Genomic DNA, 26,198 nt, shown 5'->3' with positions numbered 1-26,198 from the left:
TCCATTAAACATTAAATATTAACTAGAATGTAAAGATTTGTTTAAGTGAAAACTTTTAATTGAAATTATTCTGTAAACATAGTATATATTTGTCTGTAATTATCCATGATATATAAAATAATATATATATATATATATATATATATATATATATATATATATATATATATACAAAGTCATTATTTATAGACTGACATTATTTAACTTAAATGTCAAAGTGACAGGATGTCCTGTCACTTTTACAAGAAGCCCGCTCAATATTATTTTAGAAGGTAACGTATGTTTCACCTTATAGCTGTCAGGCGTGACGTGTTTATTTATGTTGACCAATATTTATAGAGGTCGAGCGAAGGTCAGGGGTGTTGCTCCAACCAAGGACAATTGACCAATTGATCAAGCTAGACGCACTTGTAACGAGACAGTTGTCTTTAAAGTTGTTTTTTTTTCTTATTTATTTGACATGCTTCTTCTTATTTCCAGCTGATGGATGCCCACTGGTTACTGCAGTGATTCCCAAAGTGGTCTATATCGACCCCTAGTTGTCTATGACAACCTGCAAGAGGTCTACGTCAGCGAAAAAAAATTTGGGGGTCCATGTTTTCTTGAAGTTTATTGTATTGAAGACGCCGTTGTAGAATGACTATATTATTGAAAACACAGCCTAATATATATGCAATTAGACGGACGAAGGCGCAACAAGACGCATACGAGATATATAAGAACTAAGCCTTACAAATAATTAATACTTTGAAATGGGATAGAGAGGGATAAACAAGTCGCACATGAGATTTCTGAGAACAGATAACTTGACTTTTGTCTACCTCTCCCGTCTTTTTGCTTATATACCTCAAGAAATCACTTGCGCTTGTAAGATGAGTGAGCGAGCGATATCTACATTTTACATCCCCCCGATGGCATATCTCAGGATACAAATAGCACTTAAGAGATGGGAAAAGACGCAAGTGACAAGATTTACAAAGGATGTTTTAAAACATAAAACTTGACATTCATCTTCCTCCAACGTCCTTCCGCTTACATACCTTGACTTGCACTTTTGTTATAGGTGGGTGTGCAACAGACGTAACGCATATGGGATATTTAAGAACAGATATCTTGACATTCGAACACCCTTCTGCTGTCGTATCAGGAAACGACTAGCACTTATAAGATGGGAAAAAGCGCGAATGACAAGATGCATATGAGGTATTATATATATGTTGTCATACGGCATGAGGTTTGTCTACATTAGTGATTCCCAAAGTGGTCTGTATCGACCCCTAGGGGTCTATGACAACCTGCAAGGGGTCTACGTCAGCGAAAAAAAATTTGGGGTCCATGAAATGTAAATGGGGGTCCACGATAGTGTATCTCAACACATACACTGATAGAACTTATTTACTTACATCATACTATCATCATCATATAATATCAAAACAGATTGAATCGACTCCAAATGTTGATAATTTATTATTTAAGCATCAGGTTCATCCTTCTCACTAAAAATATTGACTTATTGCATATGTTATTTTATTTTTAGTTTATTTTATGTTTATTTAATGTTATTTATATTTTACATAACAGATACAAAATTTTATTTTGAGTAGTTTTAATTTAAATTCAATTAATAAATGTATAAATTAACATGTGTTTTTACCTTAAGTTTTTAACACTAAACTTCACTACAGTTAGAAATTTACAGGAAATCAATATCAGGTAAGTAGGGGGTCTACCCAACACGGAAAAACATTGCAAGGGGTCTACGACACAAAAAAGTTTGGAGAACTCTGGTCTACGTCTTCCTGCCGTGACCTAATGAATTTGCTTGAACGCATAATATATGGAACACACAAATTATTTCCAAAAATTGTGTTTTTCAAAATCATTTTAGTCACACTTTCCTTTTCAAGTAGCCAAATATTCGTGTAATAAGTTAAACAATATCATATATATGTAGCAAACATACCGGAGGCTCCACTTTAAAATACAGGAAATAGTGTCACGTGATATATACGGACTTCGCCTTCGTGACGCCGGCACAATACGAGAGGTCGTTGCAAATAAAATACATTTGTTCTAACGCCAACCAACAATGGCGCGACATTATAAATATTAGATCGAGTTGGCGCAGATAAAGCCGGATCGAATATTGATGTATATTTACAAGATTTTATAAAGGAAACAATTGTATATATCTTTTTTTATTTACAATAATGGAGAACCGGCCGAGCGTCAACGAGCTGGGGAGCGATCTAAATATAATCAAGAAAAAGGAAGATGAACATTTGCGGCTTCAGAGACAGGTATTGTATTTACTTTTATATTAACATTTCCTTTATTTTACTCTATTTAATAGATTAAAAGCAATTCTATCTTCACTTATATGTATAATTATATTATTGCGTCTCCGTATTTACATTTATTGGACTGCATGACACGTGGGGTAGGCTCTGAAAATAAACGCAGGACTTGGAATACAAACAAGAATACATACTATATATGACGACGAGAACCTGGCATTGTAATCGGGAATAATGCTGAAACGAAAAAAACACAGCTAAACAAAGTATGATCAAAGTATTGCGCTTAAAGCAAGACTGAGAACACAAACGATTGAAAATTTAAGAAATGGATAAATTTAAGCAGTTTACTTTTTTGTCTACCCACTTGAAATCAACAAAAAACTTTTAAAACATCATTATGAACTAATAAAATGTGTGCTAGGAGTGGTAGTGCTTCATTTTGTCAATGATTAGTATATGAGTTATTTATAAACACGATTAGAGACAAAGTTGCGGTGGGCCCTATTTTGTTTTGAGTAGTTTATATATAAAAAATTTCACACAACATAGAAAATTACCACGCTATTTTACGAGGTACCGTGTAAGAGAGAGGCCTTGGTTGTAGCACCCCGATCCAAAGTTTGATTTACTCGGGCCTGCGCTGGTGGGAAAAACCACGAGGTGTGGGTCGCGTGGTGGGGAACCACACATATGCACACTCCGCGCAGGCTCTCTAGGTGAGGGGCGCGAGGAAGGGACTTCCCAATTCCGGCCGTCTGTAACATATAGAAATGTATTTGTAAGGTTACTACAATTACAAGCCGGTATACGCGGCGATGAAGGCTGTACTAGATGGAACAACAACATAACTAAAGGCACTTGGAGTTGGATGCGGACAGGGCAAGACTGGTCATGGTAGCGATCTTTGGGAAAAGTTAAAAGTCACCGCAAGAAACAAAAACATAGACAAACACTATATGCATTCAAAAATAAATTAAACGTTTACATATATGTATTCAAATTCAAAATATCTATATTCAAATGTGCATTTCCTCACGTTTTTGTACCGTCGAATATTTTAACAGTATCTATTTGATATAATGCCAGAATCCCTTCTCTATAGTATTTTATTTAACCCGTTTACTCCCTCTTACCTAAAATCATTATATGTCTCACATGATTAAGTTGCTTAGATCATCGGAAAACTTGAAATTGACTATGCCTCTTCATTACTATGTTTATAGAGAAATATTTCACTGTTGTCGCTGTCAGGTTATGGAATGAGCTACCAGGACCAATTAGATGCTCTAAATCGCTGTCAGCTAGTTTGCAAGATGGTTAAAGAGCAATTCCTTGTCCTCTAAAATAGAATATTAGATAAAATAGAAGATTAGATTAGTGTGTAGCATTTTATATATGCGTGTGTATGTATATATATATACATATATGTGTGTGTATGTATATATATATATATGTATGTGAGTTTAGTAATGTATGTATTTGTATGTATACCCTAAACTGCGCTCTCCTTCATGTCTCTCATTTCTATCCAAAGGTTGTCTAGTAGAGATCACCTCGATCGATAAGATCGCCTGCTTTACCATATGAATTGTTTTTTTTTCTTTTTATTGTCTATGGTGTATAAAAAATGTAAATAAATAAATAAATAAATAAATAAGTAGTAAGCTACAACCGGGTCGGAACGCTGATCTGTTGAGAAGAGTCTGCCAGAAATTCAAGTCATCTTTATTTAGCATGGTAAAAATATTATGGGCGTAGTGGCAAGCAATACGGTATCTTCTTACGTGAACGCTTTATACGTGTAAGTGGGCCGTTGAAGCCTTGATTGGGCGGGGTGCATCGGGCAACTGGCGGCTGTTGGGATCGAGCGGTTGAAGTGGCGACCACGGAGATGCGTGGGCTCTCCCACTAGGAGGACCGACGACTCAGTCAAGGTTGTATAAAGTCGCTGGATGTGGGCAGCAGAAGACCGATCATCATGGCTATCTTTGGGGGAGGCTGGTCTAATGATGACGATTATGATGATGAAAATGTGTACGTATATAAACAATAAAACACTTTTTCTAGTTTCGTATGATACAAGCGGACAGAAGCAACCGAGTAATGGGTGTCCATCCGCTGTTCAGGAGACAGGACAATCTTCTCAAAACATTGAAGAGAGAATACGTCAATGTTGCAACAGACCTCAAGGTACTTGTTTCACTTTTAACCCTTAACTCAGCAATTTTTTTTAATATTACATTAATATTCATACCACATGAGTTTTAAGACCCAAGGATGCCAACAGAAAAAACTGAACAAGCGTTCGAAAATTAAGAAATACCTAAACATTCACATACAAATGATCTGCGTTCAAAATTAATGCCACTATTTTTTTTTTTGATTCTGATGTATCTCTACAGATACATTATCAAGAAAAGGGTTAAATTATATTTGAACCTTATAACTTCAAATAATGTCGATAGATGGCGCTAGTAGTGTATTCCGATATAAAAATTCCAAACTCAAATGTGACGGCAATTAAGTGCTAAACACGTATAGAAAGGTTATTGGTAATATATAATTTATTTATACAGGATGATTCGACATGATTGTAAAAGCTACAAATAGCTGAACGTATCATTATCAACTAATGTATGATACTATGGAATATTATCTTCTTTGATGTAACGCAACTAGGACAGTTGATATTGACTTCAATAATAACATTATGTACGTAGCATAGTTTACAAAGATTCACAATTAAATCGAACAATTATTAAATGGAATCAGGCGTTACCTTGCGGAAGTCCATCCTAAATAAGAAAAGGACCAATATTTAGCCACTTCCGCACATGCAGTGGTAGTCGTGCAACAAAGTGCACCGCCCGCCAGCCCGCTGATAAATGCGTATGCGGCAAACAATGCGAATTACACAACTGCCACCGTCAAATCACTTAACACGTGTTTCACTCCTCCACGGGGCATCTTCAGGAGTTATGTTACACCGATTAGTGCCAAATCGGAACTTTGTCTTAAGTCTCTGATACTCGACGTGCCATATCAAATGTCCGTTATCATACACGAATGAGAAAATGAAAGAGGTTGTAATTTAACTTTAAAGGTGGCGAGATCTGGTGCGAATAGAAAAAGAGAAGAGAGAACTAAAAGAGAAGTGAAGCGTGCTATTCTATTGAGAGAGAAAACGGATACTGCGTGTGACAGTTAGTATGTTTTTTAATTATTTTTATTAACTACACCAATACCTCGCTTTGCGTCGTTTCGTTTTGCATTTTTTTCGAAGTTGCGTCGCTTCTTAATTAGTACTAGTTTTCATTGTGCGTCGGTAGATTTTCGAGGTTGCGTTGTTTTGGTTTCGAGTCTTTAATTTTTTTTCTAAAAGATGGCAACACTTGTTCCTGATTGCGGCATACCATCAAAACTCGGGAATTCCCTTTCTAATTAAAAATCAACGAAATTTGAAAACAGTTTTATTTTCACTTTGTTTTGCTAATTGAAAGAGTTCAGTTTCAATTACGTAGTGTGTTGTAATGTAGTGTTGTGCTTTTTTTAAAAGAAAATATTAAATCTATATACATTTTTACGTGTTGTTTCTTGTTACAAAAAAGGGAAATATTATTCCAATTAATTTATTGGCAGAGTTATATTATTTTGTATTTTAAATGTTTACTTTGTTCAATTTTCTTTTTAAAAAGTAGTAATTTCGTGACCCTGGAACCTATCTTCGATCTTTACATGGTTCGCTATAGAAAATCTTAATTCACTTTGCGGCGTTTTAATTTGCGTCGTGTTTTTTTGGAACGTAACCACGACGCAAAGTGAGGTATTGGTGAATCTACATGGGCAGTTTGAAATACATAAATACAAGAACTCATCAACCAACTCCTTTATTCGATTTTACTAAAAGCTCCCTAATTCTTCACCTGTTTACCTCTCCTAGGAGTCAAGTCTTCAATTATGCAGTGATCAATGTTTATCCATCTGTTTCAATTCTCCTTGATTCAGACTCGGAAATATTCATGTTTAGAGTGGCGAAGTTTGTGAACAAAGAGCTAGCTTTTACACTCATTTCTAATCACCATGTATAGTGATGATTCCGAAATTTGTTACATTAATTAAAATCTTTGTTCAATTTTACTAAAAATTCCCTAATCCTTCTCCTGTTTACCTCTCTTAGGAGTCATGATTCAGGATCATACAGTGATTGACGTTTATCCATCTGTTTCAATTCTCCTTGATTCAGACTCGGAAACATTCATGTTTAGAATGGCAGGGTTTTAGTTGACAGGAGACCAGCGCATAGTTATACGGCCTCCTGGGTTTCCTTATCATCGACTTTACAGTGACAAGTTTTATGAAGGTAATCGCTGGAATTTCGGACGAATTTTTTAAATAAATCGAATCTACTTCTTAGTCAATTGTTTGAAAGTGTATGACGTAATGTATTACGTCATAATCAGCGGCGCATCGGGCAGGGGAATCCCACACGAACGCTCTATATTTGAATATTGTTTTTATAATTTTAAGGATTAACACGTTCACTGCGGGCCCAATTTTGAAGAACTTTCAGCTGGTGCGGCTGAGGTCGAATCAGCCTCAAGCTATACTTCCTAGTAGTGCGGTTGAGGCCTTTTCTGCCTCATGTTTCAATCATTTTTTTACAATATTGAGTCAATGCTTCGCAGACATAAAGAAAGCTATATTTGTCTTTGTCATACCTCATACGGTTGAGTGTAAACAGCCGCCGCACTAGAGAGAAAACACGAGTTTTACGCGCCGCACCAGTGCAAAGTCTACCATGAGGCTGAATCGGCCTCAAGCCGCAGTGAACGTGTTAATCAAGCCCCCGTCAGGTGCGAGGCACACGCATCTCAAACTGGGCACCGGTGGTCGCAAGCGAGGGTCATAGTCGACCTGTGTCTCTCCCGACCGCCGAGTAGTCCTCGCTTTGCAAACCCACATACTACAATCACCACACTATACACCTACACGGGTATAGTCCATCTTTAAGCAAACACTTTCGTTGTAACTGCAGTACAATCATATCAAAGACTTAGTTGAACTAATTATTTGAAAATTAATTATATATGGAAGTTATGATTCCTATCTTAATTGAGGTAGACATTGTCAAGTTTGGACATACACATCGGCATGTGGTGACCATAAATGGTTTCACGTTTAAAGATAAAGTTGAAATTGATTTATTCAACATTACAACTTTTACAAAAAAGGACCAATATTTAGCCACTTCCGCACATGCAGTGGTAGTCGTGCAACAAAGTGCACCGCCCGCCAGCCCGCTGATAAATGCGTATGCGGCAAACAATGCGAATCACACAACTGCCACCGTTATATCACTCAACACGTGTTTCAGCCCTCCACGGGGCATCTTCAGGAGTTATGTTACACCGATTAGTGCCAAACACAGAGTAAGCCTTATTCTCAATTGGAACTTTTAACAGAACTTTCATTGATCGTAAACTTATTATCAAATATTTTTAATGTATATATTTTTGACTGTACTCTGCTTCACAAGGTATTATAGTTGTGGAGAAGAAGCAGTAAGAAACTCCACAACAACACATCTTTTAATAAAGTTTAACAATACAGATTTATACATACACACTTTATCAGATATAACCCCAATGAAAATAGTCAGGCGAAATCACTGCCTTTTACTCTTGTCATTTAATTATTCGTTTACTGATCAATAAGCTTTTCCTTCAAATTACATTTAATATGCGTTATGGATTTTGTTATTGGTAGTCCAATAACGTTTTGCAAAATTATATTTAAAAATCTGATTTTGTTTATTACAAATAAATCTATTTGTTTTGACCCTGCTTCACAAATTGTTATAGTTGTGGAAAAAAAGTAAGAAGAAATTCAATAACAACACAATTTTAGAAAAAAATGTTTAACTATATATTTTATTATGCTGTAAACAGTAGAACATACATATATAGAACAAAATGAAATCAAAATATTCAAACGAAATCACTGTCAAGGATTCTTGTCATATAAATATTCGTTTATTGAATAATAAACTTTTTTCATCAATTTACTTTTATTATGCTTTTTGTATTTAAAAATAACGCTGCGGTGAGATGCCGATCGACCAGCAGATCATACGCTGCAAGTGGAACTGTATAGGCCGCACGCTCCGAAGGGACCCTGATCACATACCGAGGCAAGCCTTAGAATGGAATCCTCAAGGAAAGCGATACGTAGCCGCTCAAAGCAAACCTGGCGGCGGACGATCACTGCAGAAGTGAAGGCAGTTGGAATGACGTGGAGCGAAGTAAAGCGCGAGGCTCAAGATCGTTCGGGATCGCGACGTACTGTGGACGCCCTCTGCCCCATCTTGGAGACATAGGAATAAATAATGCTTTTTGAATTTACAAAAAAATCTTATTGCGTTTATTACAAATGAAATAATGATTTTTTGCTGTCGAAATTTTGGTACAGACAGTTTTACACGATTCCTTGTAAATACACTATAAACGTCCCATATTTTTTAGTATTTATTATGATTATTATAAACATACAAAATATTATCGTGAAGTCACTGTTAGTATATTGACCTCTTTAAACTAATGAATTGCTCTATTACTGTACTGAGCTTGCTGTGGACTCTTCTCATATCAGATTGCGTTTGGAACCCTTGTCGCTCTAAGATTTAGGACACAATTATAGGAGAGTTTAATCTTTATCAATTTATTATCTTACGTCAATCTTTTCTTACCGTCTGCACAAGCGATCACTGTAAATGAATCCAGATAACAAAACGAAGAATAATTTTAATGTTACGTACTGTTGGTTCTGACTCGAAATGAAACACCACTGGTTCACAAGGAGTATTTTATTCACAAGTCAGATGGTCACCCTACTTTAAAATAAAGTATACTTTCGCTTAGTCATAACTATACTTCCAAATCTCTCAAGAAATCACTGTCCAAATAACTTGCAAAATAGTCACTTTGTATTACTGATCTTAGATTTTAATCTTATAACTCGAAAAGCAACACTGAATTGCCGTAATGGGGAGTACACTTATTTATACTACGGATAAAGTTCTAGTAAGTTCGAGATAGTACTCGGTTAGAATTTCCGAGAACCGTACACAAAAAATTATAAACAATTTCAAGGTCACACATGTTCTTTATCCTAGGGTTCAGTGTTTATTGTTTAGAGGGTTCTGTAACTCATGCTTTGCAACAGTGATATATATATATAAAACAGCTCCAATATCTTCGTATTCATGAAACTTTTCTTATAATCCTAATTTTCTTTCAGACGGAACAATTATGATGGAACAACTTGATGGACTGTTGCAAAGGAATCATAAACAAACACTTCGCTTTAAACATCTCGTGAACTCTACAATGGGTAAAGTATGTGTTTACATGTGTTCAGTTTTTACATGTTATTTTTAGAGAGTAACCTTTAAAGTTCATACTCAAAACCAGCAATAAAACGCGACCTTTACCACTCATCTTTATTATCAGCCCATAGACGCCCACAACTGGGCATAACCCCCCCAAGATACCTATGGGGGGTATAATATAATCTCCATGCTTTGCAGGCGAGTTGACGATCGCAGCTGCTGCCCATCATATGGAAACTTATTTGTGTATGGCAATACTATATAATTAATATATATAGTGTGAATTATATAAGATTGTACTCCTGGAATCAAATCTGGGACTACTAACACTAAGCCTGATTTTGCTTCACCACTACCTGACCAAATCTTGACCTTTTTCATTCTTCATCTTTATCAGCCCATTGACGCCCCCAGAATGGCATGGGCCTCCCCCAAAAGACATCTATGGGGGGATTATACTGTATATTATGGTACGCAGACGAATTCGAATGGCAATTATAAGTTATTAATGCACAAAGTTTGAATTATATAAGATTGTATCTCGGGAATCGAAGCTGCAACCTACGATCGTAAATCTAGGTCTACCACTGGACTACCACTGCTCTAATAAATACCAGTGTAAACAATAATAATAGAATACTTGTTTTTTTATTTTACTTTTATACAGTATAACACAAAAAATTTCGAATTTTTAGTGCGATGTAAATGAAAATTTCGATAATATAGGTCTGTTTTTAATATTTCTGTATAATAAAAATGAATTAAATGGTTTACGAGGATACAGTTAAATTTATCTTATGTCTAGAATAATTTGATATTGGTAATGATTTTTACTTTCCCCGTCATCAAAGTGGAAGTAAATAGATGCACTGTTTCACCACACTTCCGAAAAACACGTCTATTAAATCTATAGTCAATACGCATCTTATTCTCTCTCTCTTCGTTAACAGTTAGAAGAGAGACGCGTGAACAGCGAAAATCGTTTGATGGCGAAAGAGAACAAATTAGAAGCAGCAATGCTAAGATTCAACGCCGTACAGTCAGAGAACAAGAAGATAAGGAAAGAAATTGAACATGTGCTGAAAGAAAGGTAAAGATATACAGTAAATGTCAAGGACGGTCACAAGGTTCTTACAACAACAGACACCCTCGTCGCGTTACACACGTGCGTGTATTATATGGACGAGACTCAAGATGCGATCGCAAGATTCATCGATGTGAATACGGCAACCACCGCACAGATACCGGCGCACAACCTGATGATGCCAATATGGAGTAGGGATAAGAAAATGGTCGCACGAAACGTTATCTTAAAAGTATGAAAAGGACCAATACTCGTATTTAGCCACTTCCGCACATGCAGTGATTAGTGCCAAACACAGAGTCTGTGTTTGGCACTAATCGGTGTAACATAACTCCTGAAATGCCCCGTGGAGGGGAGAAACACGTGTTGAGTGATTTAGCGGTGGCAGTTGTGTGATTCGCATTGTTTGCTGCATACGCATTTATCAGCGGGCTGGCGGGCGGTGCACTTTATTGCACGGCTACCACTGCATGTGCGGAAGTGGCTAAATATTGGTCCTTTTCTTACTTAGGATGGACTTCCGCGAGGTAACGCCTGATTTCATTAAATATTATCTTAAAAACTGGACGTTGTTAGGGCGCCATTAAAAGCATATAAGACACCAATGATTTAAAAACATAATCATAATAATTATTTGACCTCAACTTAGTATTAAATAGTTAACGGTTTATTATTATGAAGCCCTATGTCCAGCAATCCCAGTCCCATTGGTGGACTAACCATGATGAATATTTGCAGAGCAATCTTCAATCAAGCGTGGAGTAAAATGCTTAACGTCCTCACTAAAGGGAAGAAATTCCTCACAGATCTGTTTGAATCATCGACCCTGGCTTACGACCAGAGAGACGAATGGTGTACCAAGTTGAAGTCGGTGCAGGAGAAAGGGAAAATGGACCAACTGCTTCAGTTACAGGTTCATGAAGTTTCTAAAACGTCAATTGTAGAATTAAGACGGCAATTGTTAAATGTTTCCTCTTACTCGTTTAATACTTCTTTGACGTGTTCTTAGGATGTCCACTTTTGGGCAAGGACTGATTGAAAAGCGGCTTGCATCTAGCGTCGCGTGTCGACCTAGTTTTATGCCATAATTCTTAAATATCCACTAATAAAACATAACTCTGCTTTTACCTTTTTAACGAAATTTTCTTTTTGAGGAGGATTATAATAATTTTATATTGTAACAGGAAATGAGAGATTTACAAAAATCATTCGACCACGAAATGAAGCTAGCTTATTTTTTATCTAAAAAAGGTATAAAAAGAATAAATCTAAAAGAGGAGAAACGTGTTGAAGACGAGAAAAATGCGAAGGAACAATACCTTAACGAAAAATATAACGAACATTTAAAGATAATCGATGATGTAAACGTAAGTTTTGTGTTTTTATTTTACTTATATCTTATTAATAGTAACTATTATTATCTAATATATAAAATTCTCGTGTCACGGTGTTCGAACTTGAACTCCTCTGAAACGGCTTGACTGATTTTTACCAAATTTAATATGCGTATTCAGTAGGTCTGAGAATCTGCTACTATCTATTTTCTATACCCCTAAGTGATAAAGGTTATTCACACTTTTAAAAAAAAATATTTTTTTAACGAAATTTTTTGTTTTTATTTTTTTATGATACAGCATACAAGAATACATACAACCATAAATTTTCACCCTTCTACGATCAACCCTTATTTTTAAATTGAAAATTTAAAATATTATTTTTGCAAAACAACGTTTGCGAGATCAGCTAGTAATTATATATATTGAATATAATACACCTAAAGACAAGAAATTATATACAAGTTTAAGAGACTGTCTCTTATCGTGCCTGGAGGAGGACGAGACTGCTGAAAAAGGTTGTACACCCCTGTTGTATAATATTGTGTGGAACATGTTGTGGAACACTATTTGTTTTTAGTTTCTATAAAATTTGATTCTACTCGAGTGAAATTTTTATACTATATGGTTATTTAATGATCATTAAAATAGGCTTTATTTGCAGGACTACACGCAAGAGATGGACGTGGATAAAATCATAGAGACATTCCAGCAAACCGAACAGAAAAACTTTTCAGTTTACAAAATGCTGACGAATTATTGCGCCGAAAATGAAGTTCTAAGTAGAGACTTGCGACGTATTCGCCAATCTATAAGTATATTTTATTTTATCTTGCTATAGTAGATCGTGGATGCGATTCTTAGGATTCTACTTCTTGTTTTTCTCAAGCGATGGATGCCCTCTCCAAGGTATAGGCGTACCCAAAGTTCGCCACGTCGACCACGACTGACCACATCCTGCGACTTCCCGGGAACTTAAATATGTCGTCGGTCCATCTTGTAGGGATCCTGATGCGGTCTTGGCCCAGCTCTTTACGGGGCACGGGGGGTTCTCTGAGTACCTTCACAGGTTCAAGCTCAAAGAGGACCCCTCGTGCTACTGCGAACCGGGCGTGGACCAGACCGAGGTCCATCTTGTGGCCTATTGTCCCGCACATGCAAGGATGCGCAGTGCCCTGGAAACGGAGGTAAAGTTAAATATAGCTTAAGAGAGCATCGCCTTAATGATGGGCGACGACAACCTTCGCCCATCATTCCTATCGTTTGCTCGTAGGGTGGTGAGTGATACTTTTAATAGAAACAAAACAGTATAGATAAATAGGTACCTATTATTAATTGACTAGTTATTTTATATGCAGTTTACATAAATTAACAAGTCAACTAATAATAGGAAAAATAGAATAAGTGTAGTATTGTATTAAGAAAGCACAACCTAAAGAATACTGTGATAAAAAAAATAGAATATGTAAAAAATAAAATAAAGAATAAAAAAATGTACCTAGCCACCTAAGAGTAATAAGATGATGGAAGGAAGGCGATGAAAGCAAGAAGGAATGAAAAAACAAAATGAAAGATATTGTGATGGAAATAAGGTAAGAGTAAAAGAAATTGAGAAGTATGAGTGAGTGAAGAATAAAGATGAAAAATCTGAAAAACTTATTTGTAAACAAAGACCCTGATCCCATCTAATTAGGGGTACGAGAGGCATCCAATAGCGGGGGCCATAAAAAAAAATTAGGGATCCTTTCGCGGGGTTCCCACAATCCACTCACCACACACCGCACACTTCAGACACTCATACACTGCAAGCGATAACTCACCATCTACAGCAACCACTCCACTGGCTACCGCTCACGGCACGAAAAAACGCGTGCGATGCTCAAAGATCATTCACCACACTTCCTACGGTCCTTTACGTATCGGCATCGGCTTCCCGACGTCACCGCCGCAAACAGCGTGGGCGATCCAGATTTTTTTTTTGGCCCCTGCTATTGGGAGCCTCCCATACCCCCTATCTGGTTTAGGACAGGGACTAGCTAACTTTCATTTAATTTTTTCACGGACATTTCTATTTTCTTCCTCTTCTTTCATGCGTCATATTATCGTTTCGTTCGTTTCATTCTTTCCACAATTCTACTATGTTCCCCTTTCGCTCTGTATCGCCTCTATTCATCCCCCATTACTTTTTAGGAGAGGAGAAACAATAAATGTCTTACGAATAACATGATAATGATGATGACATTGTATACAGATGATCGCAAAGACTGGATCGAAATGATTGACGAGAAACAGAGTAAGAAATTAAAAAAATTAAAAGATGAACTGGAGCAGAGAAAGAAAAATGTTGAAAACCTCCGTCAGAAATTAGAAAATCAAACTCAACTACTGAATGACGTCATGAAAAAAATAGAAGAGATATTTAAGTGAGTTATCATAGCTATTTAATGGAATCAGGCGTTACCTTGCGGAAGTCATCGTAAGTAAGAAAAAGACCAATAATTAACCACTTCCGCACATGCAGTGGTAGTCATGCAACAAAGTGCACCGCCCGCAAACCCGCTGATGAAAATAATTTGTTATTTTGATGGATTTGAGGAAATTTACCTTTCGCACACTATCATAAATGGTTTTTGAACAAGATTGTTTTATAGCCTGCTATTGAGGACCTCTAGTACAACCCTGAACGGGAGCAAAGTATTTTTTTTTTCAAAATAATTTATTCGCTTTCTTTATTAATTATATCATCACTTTTATTTTGTCTGTCTCAATATCTCTCCCTCATTCCTATTTATTCTTTTACCTTTCACACATTGCCTCTTTTCTTTTACCTTTTCCTCCTGGGTTGCTTTTTAACTATTTTTTATTTTTGAACTTTGTTTTTCTATATATATTTATATTTTTAACAATTCTGCATACAGTTTTTATTTTATTTCATTATTACATCTTATTCCTTTATCTGATTTTTTTATAATTAGCTATTTTCCTTTTTCCTTCCAAAGATTGTTATATTTTTTTATTTCTTATATTAACTTAACTTTTTAGCTTTCTGCAATATTCCTGTAAAGTCTATCGACTTTCCTCCAACAAATTCGGGCCAAAATAGACAAAAGGAATGTTATAAATCCACATAAACGATGGGCTAATGACATAGTCCAAACTTCAGATAAGGATTAGATATACGAGGGTGAATCAAAAAATTCTTGGAATCAATATTAAAAAATGCAAAGATTTAAATAATAATATTTTATTTTTCTACGTAATCTCACTCCAATGCAATGCATTTAGAATAACGCGTTTCTAACTTCCTTATTCCTTGTGAAAAAAATTATTTTCTTGACTCTCGAAAAAGTCCTCTACGGCAGCTATAACCGCGTCATTATCGTGAAATTTTGTTCCACGAATTTCCTCTTTTAATTTTGGAAATAAGTGAAAATCACTTGGGGCGAAGTCCGGAGAATATGGTGGGTGGTCAAGGAGATTGAAGCCAGCACAGCGGATTGCGTTGAGCGCAACTTCCGATCGATGAGCAGGAGCGTTATCTTGAAGGAACAACACGCCCAACGACAGTTTTCCACGACGTTTTTCTTTAATCGCTTCACGCACTTTCGGGATTAAATTTGCATAATAGGGTCCAGTAATCGTCTGGCCTTTTGGCATGTAATCAATAAAAAGGATTCCTTCACTATCCCAGAACACAGAGGCCATAACTTTGCCAGCGGTAGGAGCAAGTCGAATTTTCTTAATGGATGGAGAGGATGGTCGTTTCCAAGACATGCTTTGTCTTTTAGTTTCAGGATCAAAATGGTGAACCCACGTTTCATCCATGGTGACAAGACGACGGCAAAAATTATCCGAATCACGCTGGAACATTTCGAGATTACGCTTGGAAATTTCCAAACGTCGCTTTTTGTTTTCGTCGGTTAACATTCGTGGCACCCATCTTGCAGACACTTTTTTGAACCCCAGTGAATCAATTAAAATGGATTGAACGCTACCAAAAGATATCTTTAGGATCTCAGCTATATGTTTTATAGTCATTCTTCTGTCTTCCAAAACCAGATTCTCAACCTTTTTGACATTTTCTTCTGTAACGGAGGTTGAAGGCCGCCCAGAACGCGGGTCATCTTTACAGCTTGATCTACTTCTTTTAAATTCAGCCACCCAGTACGCAACCGTAGAATAGGGTACAGCATCACCCCCTTATGTCTGCTGAATGTCCAAAAAAAATTCCTTCGTAGACATTTTTTTCAAACTGAGATATTTTATCACCGCACGTAACTCACTTTTATCCATAATTTTGACTTTTTAGCAACTCGTTGCACAAAAAAATTTATTACATGCAAACGAACTGACAAAAACAAGTGACAGTCTGCATAAATATAGTGTGATAGACACTCTTTAATTTGAATATCGAACTTGATCCAAAAAGATTTCATATAAATGCACTTCTAAGAACTTTTTGATTCACCCTGGTAGGTAAAGAGAGGGAAATGTGAAAGCAGTTATTGAGGGCCTTTTTTTCATCGAGATCATTTCGCATAAGTTATTTCACTAAACATAACATTACTAGACGTGAAGTTAAATATATTATCTGTACTAACGATATTTAAAATTTATTATATATTGATATAAACTCGTCGAAATAAATTCGACGTTTAACAAAAAGAAAGTCATAAGAGTCACAAGGAAGTTTCTAGAATAACAATGTCTAAAACAATTCTGTTTTCAGGATTCTAGATTGTTCCTTGGAACCGTTCCACAATCTCCTAGGCGATAAGCAGCCGTCCTTCCACTGTCTTAATTTAAGTTTCTACCTTATCAGTGAGAAAATCAAGGAGCTCGTTCAAACAGCTTTTTACTATGTAAGCGTTTCAATTATTAATTCAATAGTTTTCTATTTTAATAGACTACTTCCTTGAATAGACAATCGATTAAAGATTTAAATTTAGGTTAACATTTGTGTGTTTAATGGGGCTCTCAGATTCAATACATCTTTTATCTCAATTATTATATTTGTCGGGTCTTCGTTCTTTTTTAAGAAAAGGACTAATATTTAGCCACTTCCGCACATACAATAGTAGTCGTGCAACAAAGTGCACCGCCCGCCAGCCAGTCCACATACAAGTATGCGGCAAACAATGCAAATCACACAACCGCCACCGCCAAACAACTCAATACGTATTTCACCCCTTAACGGGGCATCTTCATTACATCCTATGTTAATACCGGTTATGTTACACCGATTAATGCCAAACACAAAGTCAATGTCATGTGTAATTAGCATTGTTTGCCGCATACGCATTTAACAGCGGGCAGGCGGCCGGTGCACTTTGTTGCATGACTACCACTGCATGTGCGGAAGTGGCTAAATATTGGTCCTTTTCTTACTTAGGATGAACTTCCGCAAGGTAACGCCTGATTCCATTAAATATTTAACATTTGTGTGTTAAATGGGGCTCTCAGATTCAATACATCTTTTATCTCCATTATTATATTTGTCGGGTCTTCGTTCTTTTTTTTCTTCTTCTATTCAACCAATGGACGTCCACAAGGCATAGACCTCCTTCAAAGATTACCACAAAGTCCGGTTCTGCGCTGCTCGCATCTAGCGACTTTCCGCGACCTTATGTCATGGGTCCATTTAGTGGAGCGCCTACCCAGACCGCGTGGTCGCCTCTCCTGAACCTTTTTACTTCAACGGCCATAAGTTGCACGAGCGATGTATTCTACCTACTGCCACTTGAGACAAACAATTCTACGAGTTTTTTTTAATGTAATGAAACTTACATCACTGTTTCATTTTAGTTATGATACATAACCACTCACTTCTACTAAAAAAAAAAAGTAAATGAAAGAAAAAATATAAAATGTAACATGTAATAAAGGGAGGAATGAAAAGACACAGAGCAAAAGTGAAAGAAAGCAGAATTGTGGCATAAAAGAATAGAATGAAAGATTATGTGAAGAATGATAGTAGAGAATAAAAATAAAAAATTATGTGAAAAAAATTAAATTGCCAATAAAGACCCTGTCCCACCTAAGATAGAAGTACGAGAGGCCCCCAATAGCGGGGCCATAAAAAAAAACACCACTCATTTCAGATAATATTCGCTATACAAAAATACATACTTTTTAAAAAATCAAACCAATTCCATTCTGTTCTATTAATATTGATCTATTTTTTGCATACAGAAAAGAGATACTGTGTTATTTAAGTTTATATAATATTTTACCGGAATTAACATTGATTACAGAATTTATTTATTACGTAATTATAAAATTATTTAAACAGGAGCGTCATGTTCAGAAGCGCGTTGGAACATCTCGTCTAAAGAATTACACCGTCCATCCAGAGCCGCCGAAGTTCTGGACACCAGCACCGATCAACATCCTCGTCCCTACCGATCCATGCCCTTCGTAATTATTTATTTTATTATAATTACACCAAACACTGATTAGGAGATACGAGAGCTCGGCTCAGGGTCGACACACCATAGAACTCCTTATAAAACACTCCGACATAAACACACTGCGAAAACTCATCAAGACATCATTTCATCTCACACAACTAATCAGGCACGGTACTGCAAGCAGTACCTGTACCGTTTTAAAATAATCGACATCGATACTTGCCTATGGCACGGCTCCACAGTACAAACTTTTCATCACTTACTCAGACACTGCTCGCGATTCGAAACCAAAAGACCTAACCACGTGACCTTATGCGGAAACCTTAATATACCTCCGTTCAACTTACCAGACCTCCGAGAAAATCTACGACAGAATCTTTTGATGAGTTATCCCTGACCTAAAGCTCAAGGCATTTAACGGTCTGTAGCGCTTGGGCAGCGAATTGAACTAAAATGTACCATTTAATGTATAATTGTGTAAAACTTCCAAATTTTATTGTTTATATGTATATATTTTAGCTCTGTTTACCCATAAGAAAAATTGTAAGAAATTATAGAACGCTGTCATGACTCGCAGTTGGGAGAAAAAAGATCCGTATCAAATAGCGGAAATCCTTTCCCAAATGTCTGCGTTTAGTAAATGCGGAAGAATAATTGTAAAAATCAACGTGTCAACATGCATGCATGATTTCTCTAAGATATTGTATCAGGAATAGAGTTAGAGTTCGATTGATCCGAAAATCCGAGTAAAATACATAGCGCAGAATAAAAAAATATTTCTTGTTATTAGACACATATATATAGTTATATATTTAACCCTTTATTTCTTTTACATTTATTTACAATCATATTAAAAAAGTACATTTAAATATACTTCCCCTTTTAGTGATTCGTTCTGTTTTTAAAAAATTTTTCTACATGTTCGCAGTTGCGTAGAAGCTAGATGGATGTCTCGTGTGATTCCGGACAGGTTGGAGATGCCCTTGGAAGGTGATGAGATTCTAGCAGCACTGGAGGAACTGGCTTCGGACCCTGCCTTTGTTAGAAGCGATCGCGTTCACCCACTCACTGAATGTCGGGTACCACGTAGCCGGCTTATCTTAGCCCGAAGATATATGCAAAATTAAATAAACGTAATTTCAAAAAAATTTCAATAAATCAGAAATAAATAAAATTTCAGTATATAGCTGTATGTATCGTTTTATTTTATTTATTTATTTCATATAAACAAAACATTACTTTCATATAACAAGGTATAATATTAAATGTTTGACTATTGTATTGTTCGAGTCGCTTGGATATTAATACATGTTCCAACTGTTTTTGTAGAAGATATTTTGTATTTATTATTAAAAATATAGAGCGACATCTATTTCATACCGAATCTGTTTATTGTTTTAATTTCATAATAATAAATTGATGTTTTTAAAAATTTAAACGTTTAAGAAATAAATAATGTTTAAATCTGGTTTTAATTATTTTTTCATCACCTTTTAATCACTTGTAGTAATGACATGTATTTATTTGAGACTATATTAGTTCATTTATACATTAGTTTTAAATATTAATATTATTATTAATGGAATCAGGCGTTATTTTGCGCAAGTCCATCCGAAGTAAGAAAAGAACCAATATTTAGCCACTTCCGCACATGCAGTCGTAGTCGTGTAACAAAGTGCACCGCCTGCTAGCCCGCTGATAAATGCGCATGCGGCAAACAATGCGAATTACACAACTACCACCGTTAAACCACTCAACACGTGTTTCACCCCTCCACGGGGCATCTTCAGGAGTTATGTTACACCGATTTGTACCAAACACAGAGTCTTTGTTTTTGGACTCTGTCATCTTAGGAAAGATTTCCGCAAAATAACGCCTGATTCCATTAAATATTTAAGATTAGCATGCCTAGCTGAACAAGCGCGTTTGTACATCAAATTGATTATTATTAATGTTATTATCATTATTATTAACATTATTATTATTGTTATTATTATTATTAATATTATGATCTTCATTATCATCATCATCATCATCAAAGCCTTTATCAGCATACAATGTAAAGCTAACATAGTAAATATGAAATGTATATTGAATAACAATATCAATAACAGATACATTCTGACACGAGAAATTCCGTGTAGTAATCTTAATATTGTATCGTATTCATTAATTGTAATCAATTCTACTCAAGACAACGGATCGTATTCAATTGCAACATGTTAATTAAACTTAATTATATCACCGGATATGCTACCTATTGATCTAAATATTACCATACTCAAAACTATATTTAATTATAATTTTGTTCATTTTTATGTCAGTTTTTGCAGATTATACAGTATGATTAGTTACAAGTGCAAAGGCTTTAAAGGAGTGTGTATATATATATGCTCATTTGCTGTCAATTAATATACGATTCACTCAAAGATGGTAGTATTCCACTAGGTAGTATATATTGAATATGTTATATGGCGATGTATAAAATTAGAAAGAAAGAGAAAGATAGAATGAATTGTGGAAAGAAATAATGGAACTATAGATTATGTTAAGAATGACAGTGGGGAATGAAAATTAAAAAAGACAGTGAAAAAAATTAATAAGATATTTAATGAAATCAGGCGTTACCTTGCGGAAGTCCATCCTAAGTAAGAAAAGGACCAATATTTAGCCACTTTCACACATGCAGTGGTATTCGTGCAACAAAGTGCACCGCCCGCCAACCCGCTGATAAATGCGCATGCGGCAAACGATGCGAACTACACAACTGTCACCGTTAAATCACTCAACACGTGTTTCACCCCTCCACGGGGCATCTTCAGGAGTTATTACACCGATTAGTGCCAAACACAGAGCCAAAATTAATAAGACATATAACGACACTGTTTTTCCTAAAGACAGGGGTACAAGTGGCCCCCAATAGCTGGAGCTATAAAAAATGCCGCGAACAACGTGGACGATCCGAGATAGCATCCAGATCTTCAGATTACCGAATGATCCACGCTGACATCCCAAACCTCATAAACATTCACACAACACACCTTTACACGGGTAAAGATATTACGTGTGAACATCATAGTGCAACTAAAACGCAGACCCTTTCGTTCCGATGAAACTTTAAAAGTCACCGGGCTAACATGAATTTCTACAAAAACAACAGTAGATGACTTTATGTTTTACTTAGCATGAACAGAAAACTTAACTTGACACTTTACAAGTAATAACAAAGCGAACTATTCTCCTGTTAAAGTTAACCAACCTTTACTGTACGTGCCTAAAGCTGTGACGTCAGAACTGGAATACTACAATTAGTGATGTTAATTCCTAATATAAGTAGAACTATGTCTTCCTCAAGTTTTTAACTCAATTATACATTCCTCTGGCAAAGCGTTAATTGTCATTTTGCAAATTAAGTCCGCATTTATTGAATTACTGCAGTGAAACACTGCAGTTCTTGTTGTTGGAGAATCCTTGGAGTAATATAAGGAATGTTTTAGTTCTTAATTTAATTCTAGATTAAAATCTAAGGAGATGGAGTTCTTCATCATATAAATTGGTAGACGTCCACTGCAAAGGGTGAAAAGTTACAATGACCGCCCCGCATACAGTGGTTTCAAGTGACTTTGGCTATGTCGTCGATTCACATGCTTCATATCAACATGTGTTTGGTTTAAGAGATCATGATCAATTCCATAAAAAGGAACTAAGATATACTCTAGTTAATCTACATAAACACAAGTAGATGTAGATATAAATAATAATAAAGATATCGATGTAAATGTAGATATAGATATAGGTGTAGATTTAGATATAGATATCGACATTGATATATATTTAGATACAGATATCGATATGGATTTAGATATCGAAATAGATGTAGATTTAGATAAAGATATCGACATTGATGTAGATTTAGATTAAGATATCGATATGTATGTAGATTTAGATATAGATATCGACAATGATGTATATTTAGATACAGATATCGATATAGATGTAGATTTAGGGATAGATGTCGACATGGATATATATTTAACTATAGATATTCATATAGATGTAGATTTAGATATAGATATTGATATATTTGTGTGTGTATATTTAAATAAAAAAAATATATATATATATATATATATATATATATATAGTGAATATATAGCTCACTTGACAACAAAAAGCTTTAAAGATTTTAAACGTATTTCCAATCATCTGTGCAATGTGAACACACTGAAACTATCGGAATGCACTGGCCAATAACTTCTGGAAGTACAGAGTCTGCAGGGACAGACAGTAAACGATTATTAATTTTAATGTTCATTAAATCGAATTTTAAATATTTTTTGTATCTACATTATTTTTGAAACTAATGATTTTTTGGATAAAGTGATGGTACATTTTAATTTTGCATGATTTTTCACTAGGACTCACCTAACGGAAACTTCGTAATATAGAACAAAACATGTAGTAACTTAAGTAGAAAAAGTCCGTTCTAAAAACTGAGTAGAAAAACTTAAAGTTTTTAAATCCACATAGATGTACAGCAGACGTGCCAAGCCGGACGTCCGGTGAGAGGAAGCAAGTTCAACATCCGCCAACACCCACTCTTTTTTTCTCCTAACGCATCCGGCGCTGAGGTGTGGATGTCGACTGGATATAACTTACAACTTACTTATATTTAAGTTAAATGTTAAGTTGTATACATTTATACATAAAACTATAACCAAATTACAGGACCCGATTTATGCGGTAACTAAAATCATGTTGTCTCACTCTTTTTTTTATGTGTGATTAAGATGAAGATATCTGTACGAAGGAGTGGTTAAATCTCAAGGGATAGCCCCCCTCCCAAAGATCGCCAGTATGATCAGTCTAGCGACATCCTGTGCCATTGGCTGCGTCCTCAGATTTAAGACTACGTCGCGTTCAGCGGCATTTCAGCCCTTTGACACCTACTACAAGGCTAGGTGTCCCCCCCAAAGGTATATGTGAGGGGGGTATACCATAATCGTCATGCTTGGTAGTCGGGTTGGTGATCGCAGTGTGGTATTATAATACGCAGTCGATAACAGAGCCGACGGTGGGGGGTTTTAGTCAGTAAAAGTCTGACACTGCCTGAGCCCTCCATTCCCTGGCGTCCAATGAGGATTCCCCCCCCCCCTTCTAGAAATTGTAATTTAGTAGATATAGGCTCTGACTACTTTAGAGGAAAACTTGTAATAATAAATTTAAAAAAAATACGCAGTCGATATCGATCCACTGGAAACTTGTATGTAAACAGTGGCAATCCTACATAATTAATGCACAAAGTGTGAAGAAAAGTCTGTCTAAGGAATCAAACTCACGACCTTCGATATCCAGTGTCACTCCTCTACTACTGGACTACCTCTACACGTGTACCGGCTATTTATAAAATCATTTGATTGTTGAAAATAATTATTGATGTAGATACTTGTTACAAATCACAAATACCACAATGTCTGTACACGCATTCCTAAAACTGTGTAGAAAAATTGTAAAAGATATAATAAAACGAAATAAGACTTGATATTTTTTTTAAATCAAATGTAAAATTAATTGTAAACAAAATAATGAATGTAAATTTTGTAAAATAAAAGAATAAAAATTGTAAAACTAAGGAATTTGGTGCCGGTAGAAAGGAATCGGAAAAAATAGAAATGGAATGAAAGGGTAAGATAAACGAAATATGGAAAGTAAGAAAAAGAATGAAAGAACTTAAGAGGAATTAATGTAGAGTGGGAAATAAAATAGGATGTGAAAAAAATATTAGAGTAAAAGAAATAACCCTGTCCTTCCACAAGATAAGGGAACGAGAGAGTCCTAATAACGACGGTCATTAAAAAAAGGCGTCTACACATGTTGTAGACTAACAATCGTCGCCCGGAGATTTAGTATAAAGCGATAATAGGTTAAAAGCGTAAAAAAATGTCTGAAGACGAAGGTGTTTGACCAGTGTGTGTTGCTGGTGATAACTTACGTATCTGAAACGTTGTACCGGACCAGACTGGACTCGAGATCTTGCGTATGGAGGAGGTTTGCTTGAAATTGAATATTTTTTATTTGTAAATTAAAATATCATTTTTTTTTTGCAAAACAACGTTTGCGGGATCAGCTAGTAATTATATATATTGAATATAATACACCTAAAGACAAGTAATTACATACAAGTTCAAGAGACTGTCTCTTATCGTGCCTGGAGGAGGACGATACTGCTGAAAAAGGTTGCACACCCCTTGTTGTAGAACATTGTGTGGAACATGTTGTGGAACACTATTTGTTTTTAGTTTCTATAAAATTTGATTCTACTCAAATGAAATTTTTATACTACATGGTTATTTCATGATTATTAAAATAGGCTTTATTTGCAGGACTACACGCAAGAGATGGACGTGGATAAAATCATAGAGACATTCCAGCAAACCGAACAGAAAAACTTTTCAGTTTACAAAATGCTGACGAATTATTGCGCCGAAAATGAAGTTCTAAGTAGAGACTTGCGACGTATTCGTCAATCTATAAGTATATATTATTTATGTATAACGCATTATTTATCTTGCTATAGTAGATCGTGGATGCGATTCTTAGGATTCTACTTTTTCTCAAGCGATGAAAGCCATCTGCTGATATAAAATATGTTAAGAAGTTCTTACACTTATTAAAATTAAAAAGATTTTAATTGCTTAATACATTTAAATTGTCATAGATATCACAGCACCGTTTTCTCCCTTTACATGTGATATTTTAATATGATCATTTCAGCCATTAGACGCCCACTGCTGGGCTCGGCATTCGGTCGAAAACGGCTAGCGATAGCAGGAAAAACTACTTTGTATTCTTTATTTGACTTGATCTCATTGTAAATATATGGGTGAGGAGAAACAACGAATGTCTTACGGATAAAATCATAATGATGATAACATTGTATACAGATGATCGAAAAGACTGGATCGAAATGATTGACGAGAAACAGAATAAGAAATTAAAAAATTTAAAAGATGAACTGGAACAGAGTAAGAATAATGTTGAAAAGCTCCGTCAGAAATTAGAAAATCAAACTCAACTACTGAATGACGTCATGAAAAATATAGAAGAGATATTTAAGTGAGTTATCATAGCTATTTAATGGAATCAGGCGTTACCTTGCGGAAGTCATCCTAAGTAAAAAAAGGACCAATATTTAGCCACTTCCGCACATGCAGTGGTAGTCATGAAACAAAGTGCACCGCCCGCCAACCCGGAGATGAAAATATATAAAATTAAAATAATTTGTTATTTTGATGGATTTGAGGAAATTTACCTTTCGCACACTATCATAAATGGTTTTTGAACAAGATTGTTTTATAGCCTGCTATTGAGGACCTCTAGTACAACCCTGAACGGGAGCAAAGTATTTTTTTTTTCAAAATAATTTATTCGCTTTCTTTATTAATTATATCATCACTTTTATTTTGTCTGTCTCAATATCTCTCCCTCATTCCTATTTATTCTTTTACCTTTCACACATTGCCTCTTTTCTTTTACCTTTTCCTCCTGGGTTGCTTTTTAACTATTTTTTATTTTTGAACTTTGTTTTTCTATATATATTTATATTTTTAACAATTCTGCATACAGTTTTTATTTTATTTCATTATTACATCTTATTCCTTTATCTGATTTTTTTATAATTAG

General features: G+C 35.5%; 1 protein-coding gene across 1 annotated transcript; it reads left to right on the top strand.

Annotated features, from left to right (window-relative positions):
• The first annotated feature begins 2,210 nt into the window (after positions 1-2,210).
• Positions 2,211-19,642, top strand: LOC137925806 (coiled-coil domain-containing protein 63-like). Its single transcript, XM_068769264.1, has 12 exons — positions 2,211-2,300; positions 4,368-4,490; positions 5,404-5,503; positions 9,597-9,694; positions 10,638-10,777; positions 11,510-11,684; positions 11,956-12,138; positions 12,770-12,920; positions 14,357-14,528; positions 16,835-16,967; positions 18,398-18,522; positions 19,444-19,642. The coding sequence occupies exons 1-12, from the start codon at positions 2,211-2,213 to the stop codon at positions 19,640-19,642; spliced, it is 1,689 nt and encodes a 562-aa protein (XP_068625365.1).
• Positions 19,643-26,198: the final 6,556 nt, after the last annotated feature.

This window comes from Battus philenor, unplaced genomic scaffold (assembly GCF_028537555.1).
Source record: "Battus philenor isolate CCGP_79_NKW_IND1 unplaced genomic scaffold, ilBatPhil1.0.hap1 SCAF_28, whole genome shotgun sequence".
NCBI lineage: Eukaryota > Metazoa > Arthropoda > Insecta > Lepidoptera > Papilionidae > Battus > Battus philenor.
This window is presented reverse-complemented; position numbering and strand designations above follow the sequence as displayed.